The 19,115-nt window shown below is 36.6% G+C and overlaps 1 protein-coding gene across 2 annotated transcripts in view; it reads right to left on the minus strand.

The window, feature by feature from the left end:
* Positions 1–18,820, minus strand: part of LOC138855156 (zinc finger TRAF-type-containing protein 1 homolog) — a 49,381-nt gene extending 30,561 nt beyond the window's left edge. For both annotated transcript variants that reach the window (XR_011394330.1, XM_070102765.1), the window contains exon 1: positions 18,537–18,820. Coding sequence is in view for 1 of the 2 variants with exons in the window: in XM_070102765.1 (XP_069958866.1) it covers positions 18,537–18,743 (207 nt within the window). In the remaining variant the exon portion in view is untranslated. The remainder of the gene's footprint in view (positions 1–18,536) is intronic.
* Between the last annotated feature and the right edge of the window lie 295 nt (positions 18,821–19,115).

Consider the following 19,115-nt stretch of genomic DNA (forward strand, 5'->3'; position numbering starts at 1 on the left):
TTCCATTCAGTTCAACAGATACAAAACCATAAATATTATTTTATTACGTACATAAAAACACATTCTGCGTGAGAGCCATAAAATGATCTTGGCTAATCTATATTTTATATGTTAGGGTTGTTATTCTCTTTGTCCAAAGTCCTTAAATTTTGTTTTTAAAACTTGTAAAATTTAGGTTACCTATGTGCACTTTCATGTAGTGTTAAATTGTAGAATTCTACCTTAGATTTACACACACACCTGCACAAGGATACAGTAAGATATGTTTAAGTGAATACAGTAAATACACATTTATATACTATATACAAATGTCAGATCAGCTAAAGACTTGACCCACCCTTTCCAAATTAGCTCAGCTAATTAGCTGTCTTCTTCTCCTAACCTAACCTGAAGATTAGCCACCCCTACACTACCTAGGGAGGAAGAGGAACATGGGAAGCCTCAAGGGATCACACAAATATATATATCACAGTATACAGTACCTGGGGAAAGAGGGAATGAGACAATCATCATATAATCCCAATTATACACCACAGGCCAGTAATCAATTGATGTTTCAATGGACTGCCTATAAAAAAATGGCTGTAAAAAGGCAGATAGAAAAGTTTTCTCAGAGTTATTTTCATTTAAGTTCATAATAAGCTTAACAGTGTCTCACTAAATGAATAATTTAAATTGAACATATTTAAATAAATTGTTGGCATCATTGCCTGAAATGCTCTGCATAACGATAGGTTTTCTGCATGCATACTCCAGTGTCACCCATTTCTGTACAAACAATGTATTATGTGGAAATATATTTTTGAATTTAAATCTGAATGGCACAATGTAAAGAGGACCAGAATAACCCATTACTTCCCCACTTTACCATAGTCTCGACCTGATACAGTACTTAAAGTACAGTGTGTGAATTTTTTTTCCCATGTTAAACAAATAATTCTGTTTTAATTTTTTAAAACAAACTGGCACAGAGCAAATCATGTTATCAGATTATGATTTTATTAATTTAATGTGTGTTCCGGTGAATTCAAAGTTTGTTCAACAACAAGAACACTAAAAATCACCCAAGAAATATGACGTCTCATGCTAATACTGTAGGAACAAACACCAGAGATGGACACCCACATGACTCGGTAACAAAATTTGATGGCATTTGGGGTATTAGTTAAGAGAGGGAGAAACAAGATTGCTTTCTCAATAGCACCAAACTGCAGTAAAACATAAGAACTTAAGAAAGGAGGAACACTGCAGCAGGTCTATTGGCCCACACTGGGCAAGTCCTTCACAAATTCAACCCACTAACAGAATATTTGCCCAACCCACTTTAGTTCTACCCAACATAAAGCTCATCCTCTTAACTTCTGCTAAACTTTATCAATCATTGCTCAGTTCTGTTTCAGAACTCATTCTGGACTGGACAGAATGAATGCTAACATTATGTATGGCAATAATAAAACAATAAAATCATAACTACTTATGTGAGTTGCCATGTATTTTACCTAAAAAATTATGTCAGAAAATGAGGGAGGAAGGTAGGTAGGGAGGAGGATAAGAGTACTGTTGTAACTTTTGTAGGTAGATAGGTAGGAATTTAAGGAGGAGGGAGGGAGGGAGGTTGGTAGGTAGGAGGCTTGGAGTTATGAGAGTTTGACTGACAGGTAGTAAGATAGGGAGTTAAATCTTGACTAATGAGACCGTGTACTGTGAAAGCCACATTCCACCCTGAGCTCAGCAGATGTAGAATTACCACTTGCATAACCAAATCAAACTACTGTATATAAATTTATTGTTTTTTACCTTACACTCATAGAAGCTAATTCCAATAAAGTGAACGCTAATAAAGAGGTACTACCTCTACATGATTTTAGTTAATAAAAGGAAAACACTAAAGATATAAGAGCTAAGAATATTTCTTTTAGATAATGTACGTTTTTTAATTATTTCTAGACTGGACTCCAATGAAGCATTTATTATTTAAGCTATTATTTAATAACATCTATATAATACTGTACATATATCAAATATATTTAACTTCTGCTAATCAAGGATAGAAATAAATCTAGGTAATTATGAACAAGACAATCGATACATGACATCAATCATGAGAGCATCCCGAGGGCATGACGAATGTACAAACACAAAGTCATTACTCTTTAGTACAGTACCACCGTACAGCACCTGCAGAAAGGGAGGTAATCAGATTTAAATCTGAGGAAGGGGAGGGTAGCTCCAATTCCTCAGATCAAGAACCCTTAAATAGCATCAAGATATTTGCCCTCCCTGAAGGGACCAATATCAAAGAGCCCTGAAGAAAAGAAAAAATCCCTCAAATTATACGTATATAGGTGTAAAATAAACTTTTAACATTACATAACACTTACAGAAGATAAAAGGCTTATTTATAATATCTTATATTCTAAACATAATAATTATGTACAGTATTTTAGTGGAAAGTTGACTTGGTATGGAATACACTGGAATAAAAGTCTGCTTATGCAACTGACACTGTATAGAAGTGAAAGGAAATTACAGTAAACAGTAGTATAAGCAGCTTACCTACATACTTCAGTCATAAGCCAAGTGTACTTTAATTAATTTTACACTAAAGTAAGAATGAAGTATAAATAGTGTATAATTTTAATGGAGCAAGAATAAGAGACAACTTTTGAAACATGCAAAATAAACTTCTGTATCTAGATGTCCTGAAAATGGCTTTCAACTTCCAAAACTAAATAGCCTGTCAGTCCCCATTATATAGAAGATCATTTCATGCATGCTCTTGTCCATGTACTCCTGTCTCTGTACACCTTCATACACACGACGAGGACAGAGAGATATGCGAAAAGAAGTTCACATAAAATTGAAAAAATGCATGTGTTAAATGTCCACAAGCTCAATAATGAATAAAAGTCCACAATGTATTGAGGACATTTCTGTAGTAGTAGTCTTCAAGGCTTGTGTAGCAGTCTTGTTTGAGTCAAGAGCTATTTTGTATTATTTATTACGAACTGGGTGTTTGACAAAATAATTTACAAATATAAAAAATTTATTTCCAAGTGAAAAATTACACTCCAATAAACAGTGAGTTAGAGACCTATCATTTAAGAGGTTAAGGGTACAGTAGAAAGCAGTTGAGGTTAAGGGTACAGTAGGAAGCAGTCGAGGTTAAGGGTACAGTAGGAAGCAGTCGAGGTTAAGGGTACAGTAGGAAGCAGTCGAGGTTAAGGGTACAGTAGGAAGCAGTCGAGGTTAAGGGTACAGTAGGAAGCAGTCAAGGTTAAGGGTACAGTAGGAAGCAGTCGAGGTTAAGGGTACAGTAGAAAGCAATCGAGGTTAAGGGTACAGTAGGAAGCAGTCGAGGTTAAGGGTACAGTAGGAAGCAGTCGAGGTTAAGGGTACAGTAGGAAGCAGTCGAAGTTAAGGGTACAGTAGGAAGCAGTCGAGGTTAGGGGTACAGTAGGAAGCAGCCAAGGTTAAGGGCACAGCAGGAAGCAGTCGAGGTTAAGGGTACAGTAGGAAGCAGTCGAAATTAAGGGTACAGTAGGAAGCAGTCGAGGTTAAGGGTACAGTAGGAAGCAGTCGAGGTTAAGGGTACAGTAGGAAGCAGTCGAGGTTAAGGGTACAGTAGGAAGCAGTCGAGGTTAAGAATACAGTAGGAAGCAGTCAAGGTTAAGGGTACAGTAGGAAGCAGTTGAGGTAGGAAGCAGTTGCTTATGAAGCTGTGTTCTAGTATACTTATTTCACCCATTTTTCTTTGGGAGTATTTTGCAGTCTACCATATATCCGTTTTCCCATAAGAAGTAATTTCAGTATATACCTTTAGACCTACAATAATTCCTCCAGCATCTTCCATCTGTAAATTATGATATATAGTATCTTTCTTGCCTTTGCTCCAGTAATTCCCATTAATTTTTTAGGCATTTGAATATTGGCAATACAATATTTCTATACTTTCTTAAGGGCTGAAGTTTCACTTGCCTTTAATGGATTTATTGTCAAGAAGCATTCCAGTCTAAAAAGTTAAAATGCATTTAAGAATATCATTAGCTTGGTGCCTCTTGTTTTGAAGGTTCTTGTTATCCAATCTATCATTTTCCTTACAAAAGTGACACCAACATTCCTCCATTCTATTGGGTGGTTTCAGGGCATATTTGCACTCTCTTCCAGTTTTTCTTAGATATTAGTGGTTTCCTTAATTTTTTTCTTCCTCCAAAGTTGTCATTCATAACTTGAGAATCTCTCATCCAGTCAGCTTCAAACTTTCAATGCTGATGTACTGTAACTAAGGAGAGGTGCATGCAACTATTGGCATGTGCCTGAAGACTCTGGTCAATGTTACGTACATCATTCCAGGGTTTGTTTTCCGTGCTTAAACTTGAAATAAGCTTCTGATCAACTCCAAAACTTTATACGAGGTCGGGATATTTACTGGAGTGTAGGTACCAATTTACCAATTTTATTTTAAAATGGTGTGGTATTTATCTCCATGAAGTATCTTAACTAGCTAATGAGAATGGTTTGAATTCTTAAGAACTGATGTATTTTATAAGAAGGACAGTACACTCAAGTTCAGATTGTGTAGCTGCAAATTTAACAATATAGTAGCATGGTTAAAATTTTGGAAACCTTGAATTTTGGGTGATAACTGGAGAATGCTTCTTCTGGTTGGCTTCAAACTTAAAGCACTGGTATGTTTTGCTCAGTGGAAGGTTCCTGTTATTGAGCCGTGCAAGTCCCAATCTGCCAATTTTATTCAAGAAATTGTAATATTAATTCCCAGTCAACAATTTGAAAATACCTCCTCTAATTGGCCACAAACCTTTAACACTAATGCATCTTATGAGATAAGTAATTACCTATATGTTTAGGCTGTATAGGTGAATATTTACCAATATACTAACATGCAGTAATTAAAACTATTGCAACCCCCGATTCCTTGCCGTAACTAGTTGCCGTAACTTACATGAAGGTTTAAAACTGAAGTGAGCTTTACAAATAAAATTTAAAAGTTTTGTTTGTAAAATTTCTAGAGTATCATAACTTTTCTGGAGCACTAAAATAACTATCAAGCTGGAAAATTAACCCGACCTTCATGATGCTTTAAACCTACACTATATAATTTATTATGCAATTCCCTTTAGAGGTTTCGAAGAAATTAAATATTTTATCTATAACTTAAAACAAATTTTAAATACAGTATTATGCCTAATTAAAAAATTATCCAATAATGCTAGTCTAGCCAGAGTCAGTCACAGCTGAATGAACAACCTGTAAGTGTTCCATAAAGTCAGTCTATTGTTTCGGTGATATAAATGGGAGGTTAACCCCCTTGAAAGCCAGTGTCTATGGCTGGCAATATCAGTAGTGTTTCACAAGATCCAAGTTTATTATACTTTTCCCTGGTCATTCTTTTTTGATTGATTTCAACTTTTCAGCTTTTATGCACGTTAATATAAGATGGGTGGGATTTTCAATGGGCTGTATAGGTGCCAATTGCATACAGTACATGCAAATAAGGCAGTGGATTACACTGGAGTGCCTTTTACAATAGGCATAAGACTGTCAAAACTCATCTTTCTTTTAGGGAAGTTTGGTTTGTTGTTAGTTTGATAACTGGCACTTTTACAATAAAAAAATTGTACAGTACTTTTTCTGAGAAATTAAAAATGTCTCATCTGATTGGCTTCAAACTTCCAAGTCTCAATTTGCCAATTTTATTAAGCAAACTGGAATGATAACTAGAGAATGCCTCCAATGATCAGCTTCAAACCTTCAATGCTGAAGTATGTTACTTACAATTGCTGGCTCTTTTGAGGGTGATGATCTATAGTTCCTGAGCCTTTAGGTGATGTTGAACTATTTGTGCTAAACTTCTTGAATGTGTTTACTTAAAACCTCCAGTATTTTTCTAGGGGTTATTATTACATTCATGGATGGAGTGCTAAACTCGTAGGGCGTCATACATCACCTCAAGGAATGTGAAGCAATGCAATCTGATTCAAGCAAGGAGAAGACAGGTTTAGGTCTTCAGTAATGAACCCCTCACTGAGGGACCTTCAAGTTGTTGTCCAGCTCCTGTACTTCTTAGGAGGGTTGAGCTATGGCTCCTAGGTCTTTTTATGGAGTTTAACTGTAGCTCCACTGCCTCTCGAGGGGTTTAAGTTAAACTACTATGCCTCTTGCTTTGGCTGAGGTAGAGGGGGCTGGGGTTATGGGATACAGGGATAACTTTCTAAATATAATATTCATCTAATTTCTTCATTTTGTCTTTGTGGAGTGGTTTATAATTGTCCTCAGAGAACATCCATTTTTTGTGGCCCACTGAAAGTTTTGGTATATGTCAGCACAGAGTTTGTGTGTGTCCTAAGTGGCTGTCACATTTGTACAAATTCTAGCATCATCTTCAGTGTGTGTTACAGAGCATCTTCATCTGTGTCAGATATGAAAATAAAAACAAAATGAGAAAAGAACTTGGGAGAGTACAGATGCTTGTAGAGCAGTTTTTCACTGTGCAGGATTCTAATACTTTGCTTACTACAGTAACACTCTTCGGGTCTGATGTTAGAAAACTGATGATCCATCTCTTGTGATCCCCTTGACATCTTTCCATATTTTCTGGTATTCCTATTGCCACATTTTCTGTGCTTCTTAATAATCACCATGATCACACTTATCAAAGGCTTTCACAAAATTAGTTTTATCCCAGTACAATATACAGCCTGTCTTTCAGTGGACTAGCACAAATATATTTCAGTGATCCAGCAGTTGCTACTGCACTCAGTGTTCAGTCCATGTTTACAGACTACAGATGCCAGCCTAAATACTCCTGTTAACATGGATTTAACTGGAAATATATACTATCCTAAATTTTTTTTCTCAGAACACAACTCTATTCATAAAATGGAGTTTGCTTAGTGATGATTTATCCAAACATACACAAGGTGCATATATATAAATATTGCTTGTATATATGTTGTGCCTAGTAATCAAAGTTAATCAGACAACCTGCTTTAAAGAAAGGTTTTAGAGAAGTGTATCTTACTAGCATGCATATCTATGTGAATTAACAAAAAAAAAGGCATGCAATTTTTTTTTATTTTACACCACGAATAACTTAGCAACATCAACCTAACACCTACTCAAATTAATTTAATATTTAAGCCTACCTACCTAAGAACACCCTAAATTTAAGCAGTATAAAAACAAATGCAAAAATAATAAATAAATATACGTATACATTGTGTGTGTGTGTGTGTGTTTTATATATATATATATATATATATATTTTTTTTTTTTTTTTTTTTTCAACAAGTCGGCCGTCTCCCACCGAGGCAGGGTGACCCAAAAAAGAAAGAAAATCCCCAAAAAGAAAATACTTTCATCATCATTCAACACTTTCACCACACTCGCACATTATCACTGTTTTTGCAGAGGTGCTCAGAATACAACAGTCTAGAAGCATAAACATATAAAGATACACAACATATCCCTCCAAACTGCCAATATCCCAAACTCCTCCTTTAAAGTGCAGGCATTGTACTTCCCATTTCCAGGACTCAAGTCCGACTATATGAAAATAACCGGTTTCCCTGAATCCCTTCACTAAATATTACCCTGCTCACACTCCAACAGATCGTCAGGTCCCAAGTACCATTCGTCTCCATTCACTCCTATCTAACACGCTCACGCACGCTTGCTGGAAGTCCAAGCCCCTTACCCACAAAACCTCCTTTACCCCCTCTCTCCAACCCTTTCGAGGACGACCCCTACCCCGCCTTCCTTCCCCTATAGATTTATATGCTTTCCATGTCATTCTACTGTGATCCATTCTCTCTAAATGACCAAACCACCTCAACAACCCCTCTTCTGCCCTCTGACTAATACTTTTATTAACTCCACACCTTCTCCTAATTTCCACACTCCGAATTTTCTGCATAATATTTACACCACACATTGCCCTTAAACAGGACATCTCCGCTGCCTCCAACCGTCTCCTCGCTGCTGCATTTACCACCCAAGCTTCACACCCATATAAGAGTGTTGGTACTACTATACTTTCATACATTCCCTTCTTTGCCTCCATAGATAACGTTTTTTGACTCCACATATACCTCAACGCACCACTCACCTTTTTTCCCTCATCAATTCTATGATTAACCTCATCCTTCATAAATCCATCCGCCGACACGTCAACTCCCAAGTATCTGAAAACATTCACTTCTTCCATACTCCTCCTCCCCAATTTGATATCCAATTTTTCTTTATCTAAATCATTTGACACCCTCATCACCTTACTCTTTTCTATGTTCACTTTCAACTTTCTACCTTTACACACATTCCCAAACTCATCCACTAACCTTTGCAATTTTTCTTTAGAATCTCCCATAAGCACAGTATCATCAGCAAAAAGTAACTGTGTCAATTCCCATTTTGAATTTGATTCCCCATAATTTAATCCCACCCCTCTCCCAAACACCCTAGCATTTACTTCCTTTACAACCCCATCTATAAATATATTAAACAACCATGGTGACATTACACATCCCTGTCTAAGACCTACTTTTACCGGGAAGTAGTCTCCCTCTCTTCTACACACCCTAACCTGAGCCTCACTATCCTCATAAAAACTCTTTACAGCATTTAATAACTTACCACCTATTCCATATACTTGCAACATCTGCCACATTGCTCCTCTATCCACTCTATCATATGCCTTTTCTAAATCCATAAATGCAATAAAAACTTCCCTATCTTTATCTAAATACTGTTCACATATATGCTTCAATGTAAACACCTGATCTACACATCCCCTACCCACTCTAAAACCTCCTTGCTCATCCGCAATCCTACATTCTGTCTTACCTCTAATTCTTTCAATTATAACCCTACCGTACACTTTTCCTGGTATACTCAGTAAGCTTATTCCTCTATAATTTTTACAGTCTCTTTTGTCTCCTTTCCCTTTATATAAAGGGACTATACATGCTCTCTGCCAATCCCTAGGTACCTTCCCCTCTTTCATACATTTATTAAACAAAAGTACCAACCACTCCAACACTATATCCCCCCCTGCTTTTAACATTTCTGTCATGATCCCATCAGTTCCAGCTGCTTTACCCCCTTTCATTTTACGTAATGCCTCACGTACCTCCCCCACACTTACATTCTGCTCTTCTTCACTCCTAAAAGATGGTATACCTCCCTGACCAGTGCATGAAATTACTGCCTCTGTTTCTTCCTTAACATTTAAAAGTTCCTCAAAATATTCTCGCCATCTTCCCAATACCTCCATCTCCCCATCTACTAACTCCCCTACTCTGTTTTTAACTGACAAATCCATATTTTCCCTAGGCTTTCTTAACTTGTTTAACTCACTCCAAAATTTTTTCTTATTTTCATTAAAATTTCTTGACAGTGCCTCTCCCACTCTATCATCTGCTCTCCTTTTGCACTCTCTCACCACTCTCTTTACCTTTCTTTTACTCTCCATATACTCTGCTCTTCTTATAACACTTCTGCTTTGTAAAAACCTCTCATAAGCTACCTTTTTCTCTTTTATCACACCCTTTACTTCATCATTCCACCAATCACTCCTCTTTCCTCCTGCCCCCACCCTCCTATAACCACAAACTTCTGCCCCACATTCTAATACTGCATTTTTAAAACTATTCCAACCCTCTTCAACCCCCCCACTACTCATCTTTGCACTAGCCCACCTTTCTGCCAATAGTCGCTTATATCTCACCCGAACTTCCTCCTCCCTTAGTTTATACACTTTCACCTCCCTCTTACTTGTTGTTGCCACCTTCCTCTTTTCCCATCTACCTCTTACTCTAACTGTAGCTACAACTAAATAATGATCCGATATATCAGTTGCCCCTCTATAAACATGTACATCCTGGAGCCTACTCATCAACCTTTTATCCACCAATACATAATCTAATAAACTACTTTCATTACGTGCTACATCATACCTTGTATATTTATTTATCCTCTTTTTCATAAAATATGTATTACTTATTACCAAATTTCTTTCTACACATAGCTCAATTAAAGGCTCCCCATTTACATTTACCCCTGGCACCCCAAATTTACCTACTACTCCCTCCATAACATTTTTACCCACTTTAGCATTAAAATCCCCAACCACCATTACTCTCACACTTGATTCAAAACTCCCCACGCATTCACTCAACATTTCCCAAAATCTCTCTCTCTCCTCTACACTTCTCTCTTCTCCAGGTGCATACACGCTTATTATAACCCACTTTTCACATCCAATCTTTATTTTACTCCACATAATCCTTGAATTAATACATTTATAGTCCCTCTTTTCCTGCCATAGCTTATCCTTCAACATTATTGCTACTCCTTCTTTAGCTCTAACTCTATTTGAAAACCCCTGACCTAATCATATTTATTCCTCTCCACTGAAACTCTCCCACCCCCTTCAGCTTTGTTTCACTTAAAGCCAGGACATCCAGCTTCTTCTCATTCATAACATCCACAATCATCTCTTTCTTATCATCTGCACAACATCCACGCACATTCAGACTTCCCACTTTGACAATTTTCTTCTTCTTATTCTTTTTAGTAATCTTTACAGGAAAAGGGGTTACTAGCCCATTGTTCCCGGCATTTTAGTTGACTTTTACAACACGCATGGCTTACGGAGGAAAGATTCTTATTCCACTTCCCCATGGATATAAAAGGAAAATTAATAAGACCAAGAACTATTAAGATAAAATCAAAGAAAACTCAGATGAGTGTGTATAAATAAATGTGTACATGTATGTGTAGTGTGACCTAAGTGTAAGTAGAAGTAGCAAGACATGCCTGTAATCTTGCATATTTATGAGACAGACAAAAGACATCAGCAATCCTACCATCATGTAAAACAATCACAGGCTTCGTTTTACACTCACTTGGCAGGACGGTAGTACCTCCCTGGGTGGTTGCTGTCTACCAACCTACTACCATTATATATATATATATATATATATATATATATATATATATATATATATATATATATATATATATATATATATATATATATATATATACAGTGGACCCCCGGTTAACGATATTTTTTCACTCCAGAAGTATGTTCAGGTGCCAGTACTGACCGAATTTGTTCCCATAAGGAATATTGTGAAGTAGATTAGTCCATTTCAGACTCCCAAACATACACGTACAAACGCACTTACATAAATACACTTACATAATTGGTCGCATTCGGAGGAGGTGATTGTTATGCGGGGGTCCACTGTATATATATATATATATATATATATATATATATATATATATATAAATATATATATATATATATATATATATATATATATATATATATATATATATATATATATATATATATATATATATATATAATATATATATATATATATATATATATATATTATATATATATATATATATATACATATATATATATATATATATATATATTTATTTATTTAATTTAATTTTTTTCATGTTCAGATTAATACGGGATGAAGTTATTGCAACAACGATGCTTGCCATATAAGCAAGGTCTGCAAATTTGACTTAAAAAGCACAACACATATACATTACATTATTGTTATATTCAAGTGGAAGCGCTAAACCCATGTGGGTCATTCTGCGCAAGGGCAAACGTAGGCTTGATCCTCCGTCTACTAAAAGTGATCCAGTCACTGACCAGCCAGGCTGATCAGAGAGACTGGGTTAGTATTTTCCTGTAAGCAATGCATGTTGCAGAAATGACTTAAAATGATTCTGGAAGAAAAAAGAGCTGCATGCAATTACAGTACATACATCACTTTGAAAATAAAAATAAAAGAAATTTTTAAGTTGGGTTGTCTGATTGTGCTTGGATGTATGTTAAATGGAAAGAATCATTTATCAGTATTGTGAATGAATGGAAAATAGATGCCCTAGCAATAAATACAACAAAATTTAAAGCAGGTAAAATTATGATGTATATTACTTGAAGTGCTAAACCCACATGGGTTATTCAGCACAGGGAGTGGCAGGGACTCAGTCCTCCATACCAGAGAAAATGAGAACCAGAGAGAGGGAGGCAACTGTAAACAAGGAATTAAGGAGTGCAGTATAAATGTTCAGATTCGAGAACTGTGTTTATACACCTGGAGGTTTAGAGAAGTGTGTGGAGAGGAGAGATATGGAAGTATTAAGCTAATGCTCAGTGAATTTAAAAAAAAAAAAAAGTTGGAAAATACTATTCTGAGAGACCTTAATGATAACAGTGGGAGACATTGTTGTGGAAAGTATGGTAAATTAAAATGTGGAACCCTTGTGTTTAGAAGCCTGTTTGGCAACAGACAGTTTTTAAACAGATTAAATAAACAGGAAAGGGCTGACAGGAGCAGTTTGCTAGATTGTGTATTGGTGGATAAAAGGTTGATGGATCGTGTTCCAAACATGACAAGATGAATTAGCATGAATGCTGAGTAGTAATGAGGTGAAGAGCAAGTGTGTGTGTGTGTGTGTGTGAGGTCACATTAATATCCAGATATCCAGTTAGTTTCCTGGGCAAGAATTCCAGCTGGAATTAAGCACATTTTAGAGAAGAAACAGTGTCAGTGCATTCAACTCAGAACAAAGGTACTGGGTCGAGCCCTGGGTGAAGCAAGATGTATCGGAAAGTCTCCTAGCTAGGGGTGTGCCAAAGTATCAGTATTGGAGGGTATTGGCTAGTTCTGAAGGTATTGGTACTGGCCCAAGACTATCGGTATCGGAGGGCATTGGCCAATTTTGATAATACATACAGTAGTACTGGTATCAGTATCAGTACCAGTATCAGTGGGTATGAGCTAATCTAGATGGTTTTTTTATATTATTATCACACCGGCCGATTCCCACCAAGGCAGGGTGGCCCGAAAAAGAAAAACTTTCACCATCATTCACTCCATCACTGTCTTGCCAGAAGGGTGCTTTACACTACAGTTTTTAAACTGCAACATTAACACCCCTCCTTCAGAGTGCAGGCACTGTACTTCCCATCTCCAGGACTCAAGTCCGGCCTGCCGGTTTCCCTGAATCCCTTCATAAATGTTACTTTGCTCACACTCCAACAGCACGTCAAGTATTAAAAACCATTTGTCTCCATTCACTCCTATCAAACACGCTCACGCATGCCTGCTGGAAGTCCAAGCCCCTCGCACACAAAACCTCCTTTACCCCCTCCCTCCAACCCTTCCTAGGCCGACCCCTACCCCGCCTTCCTTCCACTACAGACTGATACACTCTTGAAGTCATTCTGTTTCGCTCCATTCTCTCTACATGTCCGAACCACCTCAACAACCCTTCCTCAGCCCTCTGGACAACAGTTTTGGTAATCCCGCACCTCCTCCTAACTTCCAAACTACGAATTCTCTGCATTATATTCACACCACACATTGCCCTCAGACATGACATCTCCACTGCCTCCAGCCTTCTCCTCGCTGCAACATTCATCACCCACGCTTCACACCCATATAAGAGCGTTGGTAAAACTATACTCTCATACATTCCCCTCTTTGCCTCCAAGGACAAAGTTCTTTGTCTCCACAGACTCCTAAGTGCACCACTCACTCTTTTTCCCTCATCAATTCTATGATTCACCTCATCTTTCATAGACCCATCCGCTGACACGTCCACTCCCAAATATCTGAATACGTTCACCTCCTCCATACTCTCTCCCTCCAATCTGATATTCAATCTTTCATCACCTAATCTTTTTGTTATCCTCATAACCTTACTCTTTCCTGTATTCACCTTTAATTTTCTTCTTTTGCACACCCTACCAAATTCATCCACCAATCTCTGCAACTTCTCTTCAGAATCTCCCAAGAGCACAGTGTCATCAGCAAAGAGCAGCTGTGACAACTCCCACTTTGTGTGTGATTCTTTATCTTTTAACTCCACGCCTCTTGCCAAGACCCTCGCATTTACTTCTCTTACAACCCCATCTATAAATATATTAAACAACCACGGTGACATCACACATCCTTGTCTAAGGCCTACTTTTACTGGGAAAAAATTTCCCTCTTTCCTACATACTCTAACTTGAGCCTCACTATCCTCGTAAAAACTCTTCACTGCTTTCAGTAACCTACCTCCTACACCATACACTTGCAACATCTGCCACATTGCCCCCCTATCCACCCTGTCATACGCCTTTTCCAAATCCATAAATGCCACAAAGACCTCTTTAGCCTTATCTAAATACTGTTCACTTATATGTTTCACTGTAAACACCTGGTCCACACACCCCCTACCTTTCCTAAAGCCTCCTTGGTATCAGCCTAAAATTGAGCATCGGTATCAGCAAAAACATCTGTATCGTCCCATCTCTACTATGATATGCTGCCCATTACCTAGTAGTAAATAAGGAGTTAATAAACTTATGGGAAGCATCTTGTGGCAGACCCTAAAACTAGACCCCAAAGAAAATACGGTTCACAGTCTGGCATTCTTGGGTTATTAACAATCCAGGATTACTAATCTGAATAAATTCTTCTGTCTGGTTATTATTCAGTAGTATGTGAAAGGTGAGGTACAAGAATAATGATGGCCAAGACTTAAAAAAGAGAAGTGAAAGTGAATGAATTGGAGCATTTGTTTGAAGATGCTGAGAATGCATTAAAAAACAGAGATAATGATCAGAGTTAAAAATGTTAAGAAAAAAGGAGACGGGAATTTAAATATGTAGCATGTATGCAAAAAAGAAGAGCAAACCAGAGAGTCTTTCAGTTAACATCCAAAAAATGAACACAATAAGGAGTATGGCTTATAAAAAGGCTTAAAGAGAATCTGATATAAAATGCTGTCAGAAGTTGTAAAGGACGATGAAGGAGTTAGGTGGGTGGGTGTGATGGGGTACAGTAGTTGAAAGTGAACATAGAATGTAGCAAGGTGACGAGATTAAGAAATCTAAGCAATGAAATACTGGACACCCAAGTGAAAAGAAGAAGTATGAAATGAATATATTTTGATACTTGAAATTAGATGGTATCAGATTGGCATATCAAAGATGGTTATCATATATTAGATGAGAAATAAAGTACCCAGAGAGCTAAGTAATCTGTGTAAAGAAAGTTTTGCAATGAATAAATTGATGTGTCAGTGTATAATTGTGCCAATATTGTTGCATGGATGTCACAGTAAAATGCAGGAAGAAGGCTGGAGGCAGTGTAGTAATGTCACATTTGAGAGCAGTAATTGGACAATTGTGCACTCATGAAAAAAAAAAATAAGATAGTTTAGTGTTAGGGCAGAAGAGGTATTTGAGATTATTTTGCTCAGTTTTAAAGGATGGAGCAAGATAGGTTGACCAAGGCATATAAATCTGGGGTGGGTGATGAAGTATGCTGGGATGCTTCAGGAAGGGTTGGAAGGAGTGTGTGGAGGAAGTTTTGAGAGATTTAAGTTTGAACATCCAGCAAGTATGTTTAAGCATGTTGGACAACTAAAGAATGAGTAGAGAATGTGCTTTCCTTTCTTCCTTGGTGGGAAGTGACCAATGCACTAAAAAAAATACAGTACATGTACACAGTACTTATACATGTATTTATATAAATACACTGTATACTTACTGTTCATAAGTACTGAATTTCATTTAATCCAAAATGCAGCAACTGCCAAATCAATAAGGTTCAGTGTTGCCACTACAAATCCTTTACAGTGATGTTCAGCATCTAGTACAAATATAGCCCCAAAGAGTGTTTCCAGAGTAAGCGTTGTATCACTCGCCAGGAGGCTCAGCACCTCCTGTTTTATCTGTTAATGGTTTTGGGGATCACCACCCACACAGCCAGGCTCTATTACACCACCCTTACAGCCAGGCTCTATTATATACAAGCTAGTCATGATTTCCATGATGATTTATTACCTGGAAGAAATGCACCGGGATACAATTTTTTCCCTGCCATCAACTTCAGTGGAGAATATCTAGCATTTTCACTTGACCCATTGTCCATTGTAAGCAATTATTTTCAAAATAATGATTATAAATAAATTCATTCATAATCATTCTCACATTAAAATTTATTATCTTTTCTTCCTTTTTGTCTAAAGTATGTGTAAATTACTCTGTAATAACATCTCCATGTACTTTAGAAAAAAAGTATGGGTATCGAAGAGCAAATGATTGGGTAGTATGTTTATTACAAGTTTAATTTAACCAATTATTGCATATTACAAACTTTAGAGTTTATGAATCTAATCAAATGATAGTATGCTGTTTGTATGATAATGCAGGGATTAAGTTTCTTTCTACTATGCATGAAGTACAATACTGAACTTCAAACAAACTTGGGGCAAACGTGTTTGAAAGGAGATAAAACTTTATTGTTAATTAATATTCCCAGCATCTTAGGGTCATTCTGTTCAAATATAAGGGTCTGTTCTCTAACCAATTTAACCCTTAAACTGTCCAAATGTAGATCTACGTTCACTCGTGTAACACTCCAAACGTAGATTATGTTTTTTTACATGCTTTCAAATGGAGAAAATCAAGGTTGGAGCACTACGCTCGAAAACGTAGATCTACATTTGGACAGTTGAAGGGTTAACACAATCAATACTTATTCAAGACTTTTAACATAAATTAAGGACCTCTAAGGTACAGAATATTCCCTTTTACTATCAGATAGAAAACATGGTGAATTTCTTTTAATACAAAACATTTAAAAGACTACCAAAGTGTTCAACACTTAGAGGGCAGACCTTACAGTTTGACTATAACCCTTTTTGTTAAAGGGAGGCAAATATCTAACTCATCAAATTACCACAAAGCATACCTACCACTGCTATATATGAATGATTGTTCTTTACCATAAAATGTCATTTGGATTTATTCAAAATAAAGCAAAGATGTTATAAAACTTTTATTTAAAAAGAGAATTCATACATTTCAGGTTGTTATACATGAATCACCATCTGACAGTGAGCTTGATTTTGATGTGTATGATCATGAATGCTTTAAATGAAAAAGTTGTCACTAATGGTTATGAAGATGTTTCATATTCCTGAAATATTAACCACGTACACCATTTTTTTTTTCTGCCAATATGCTTTCATTAGTATGTTACACTTCATATGTGAGGGTTCTCCCCCAATCTTAAACATGAAAATACTTTATGAAGAACAAAATATTTGTGATAACTAAAAAATTCAAGACCATACAATGCAGTTCCTGACTTCAAAGTCAGAACAAAAAGGCTACTGTGCTAGCAAGCTAAAAGTGATAGCCATGTTGTCCCTTCCCATACAACATTAAATCATATGGGCATTATGACTTATTTTTACTCTGACTAATTTGTGTATTCAATAAGATACATTCTTTAAATACTAAAAATAAATACAAAAAATTAAGAAAATCTTTTTACAATTAGCTCACTACTAGAGGGGCATTAATGCCTTAGAAGACTGGTACATTAGCTCAAAACAAATTAAGCATGTACTGTACATACATAGTCTAAAACTATCAATTTACTCCAAAGGTGACTTTCTTTTGATGTACACCCAAATGCCCAGCAGAATACTGCTATGCAAATATTAGTACTGTAATATTTTATTTCCATAACATCCATATATGTAATATCAACAGTTTCAGTAAATTGAACCTATTTCAGTACATGCATTTAAACTACTATAAACACTGAATCTGATTAACAATTCCCAGGATATGACAACTTTATTATTAATACACACCATGGTAATTTATTTATATTTTCATGCAGACAAAAACCACAGCAGGTAAAAGAATCAGCAGGTGAAATATCACAGCATAAAAAATTATTCTTCCAAGTCTTAACTTAGAAAACTGACATTGTTTTAATAGAGTTCTTCACCTAAAATTATCACTATACAGGAGTGGAATTGCTGCTATTTGATTTCAAGGCTGAAAGGCAATATGCTAATTTTCTGTTACAATAAAGGATGTCAATGTTCCATTATTCCATTATGTATGATATTTAAATGCCAAAAATAACTACAAACATGCTACAGAAATTATTATATTATTCATAATTACTTTAATTCTGAGTGTTACTCTGTACTATTTTTATAACACATCAATATCAGACATGCAAAAAAAGAATAAAGCCACGTAGTAAATATTTGTTCTAACCAAATAACCAAGTGAAACTTCAGTAGCAAACCTGACACTATATAGTTCTGTAAACAAAAACCTACAAAACTAAAAAATACCCTAGAAAATCATTTAAGTTTAAAATCAATGCATTAATCATTTCTCTGAAAAAGAAATGAGAGCAGGTAAGATGAGATCATTAAGTTCCTGTCATATTTACTACCATCCTTGGTACCCCGTAATGATTTACTGCCAACAAAGGTACCACCATCATGTGTGTGAATTACAAAAGACTATATTATCAATTCATTATTAGTTATTTCAAGAAGCTCCATCATATCATACTGAACTGTATGAAAACAATGTTTCAGGTCAATTCTCCAGTAAATGCAAATAATTAAGAGCAATGGAGACTCAGCCATGACGCACTGACCTGATACACTGCTGACCGAGGCAGGTCGAGGCACACAGCGCAGCACAGGATGCCACCCAGGCGAGCCTCCAGCTTATTGTCAGTGTCATCACGGTCGCAGGACTCGAGGCGAGGCTTCTTCGAAGTCACCTCATCCTCGGTGGAGTCCTCGCAGCGCTTTTCAGCGGCAGGAGGAGGAGCTGAGGAGGTGGAGGCGGGTTCCGTCATTGTTGGAGGGGAGCTGAGGCTGCCAGGTTTGTTGTCCTCGATCAGCTGGTGCCACCGCCGGACACGCCTGTATCACTCCGCCTCACAACACTCCGAAAAACAAAGCAGATCTTGTAAATCTCCAGCTTTTTATCCTAATTTACCCCTTTAAGCCACCCATTTCCTTCCTCAGATCATCTGTGATACTGAACTCCTCTATCTCCATATACCGGTGTTCAACCTAAGCTTTATTTAAGCTTAATGATCCATATTCCTTTGTTAGGGAAGGTGTTGAAAGCTAGTTAATTCTTGCATTAAATTAACTCGTTTCAACGTGTTTTATCTTGTTTATTACATGTTTAATGATTGGAAAAAATAACTGGTTACATTAAA

The sequence above is a fragment of the Cherax quadricarinatus genome, chromosome 83, assembly GCF_038502225.1.
Source record: "Cherax quadricarinatus isolate ZL_2023a chromosome 83, ASM3850222v1, whole genome shotgun sequence".
Taxonomy (NCBI): domain Eukaryota; kingdom Metazoa; phylum Arthropoda; class Malacostraca; order Decapoda; family Parastacidae; genus Cherax; species Cherax quadricarinatus.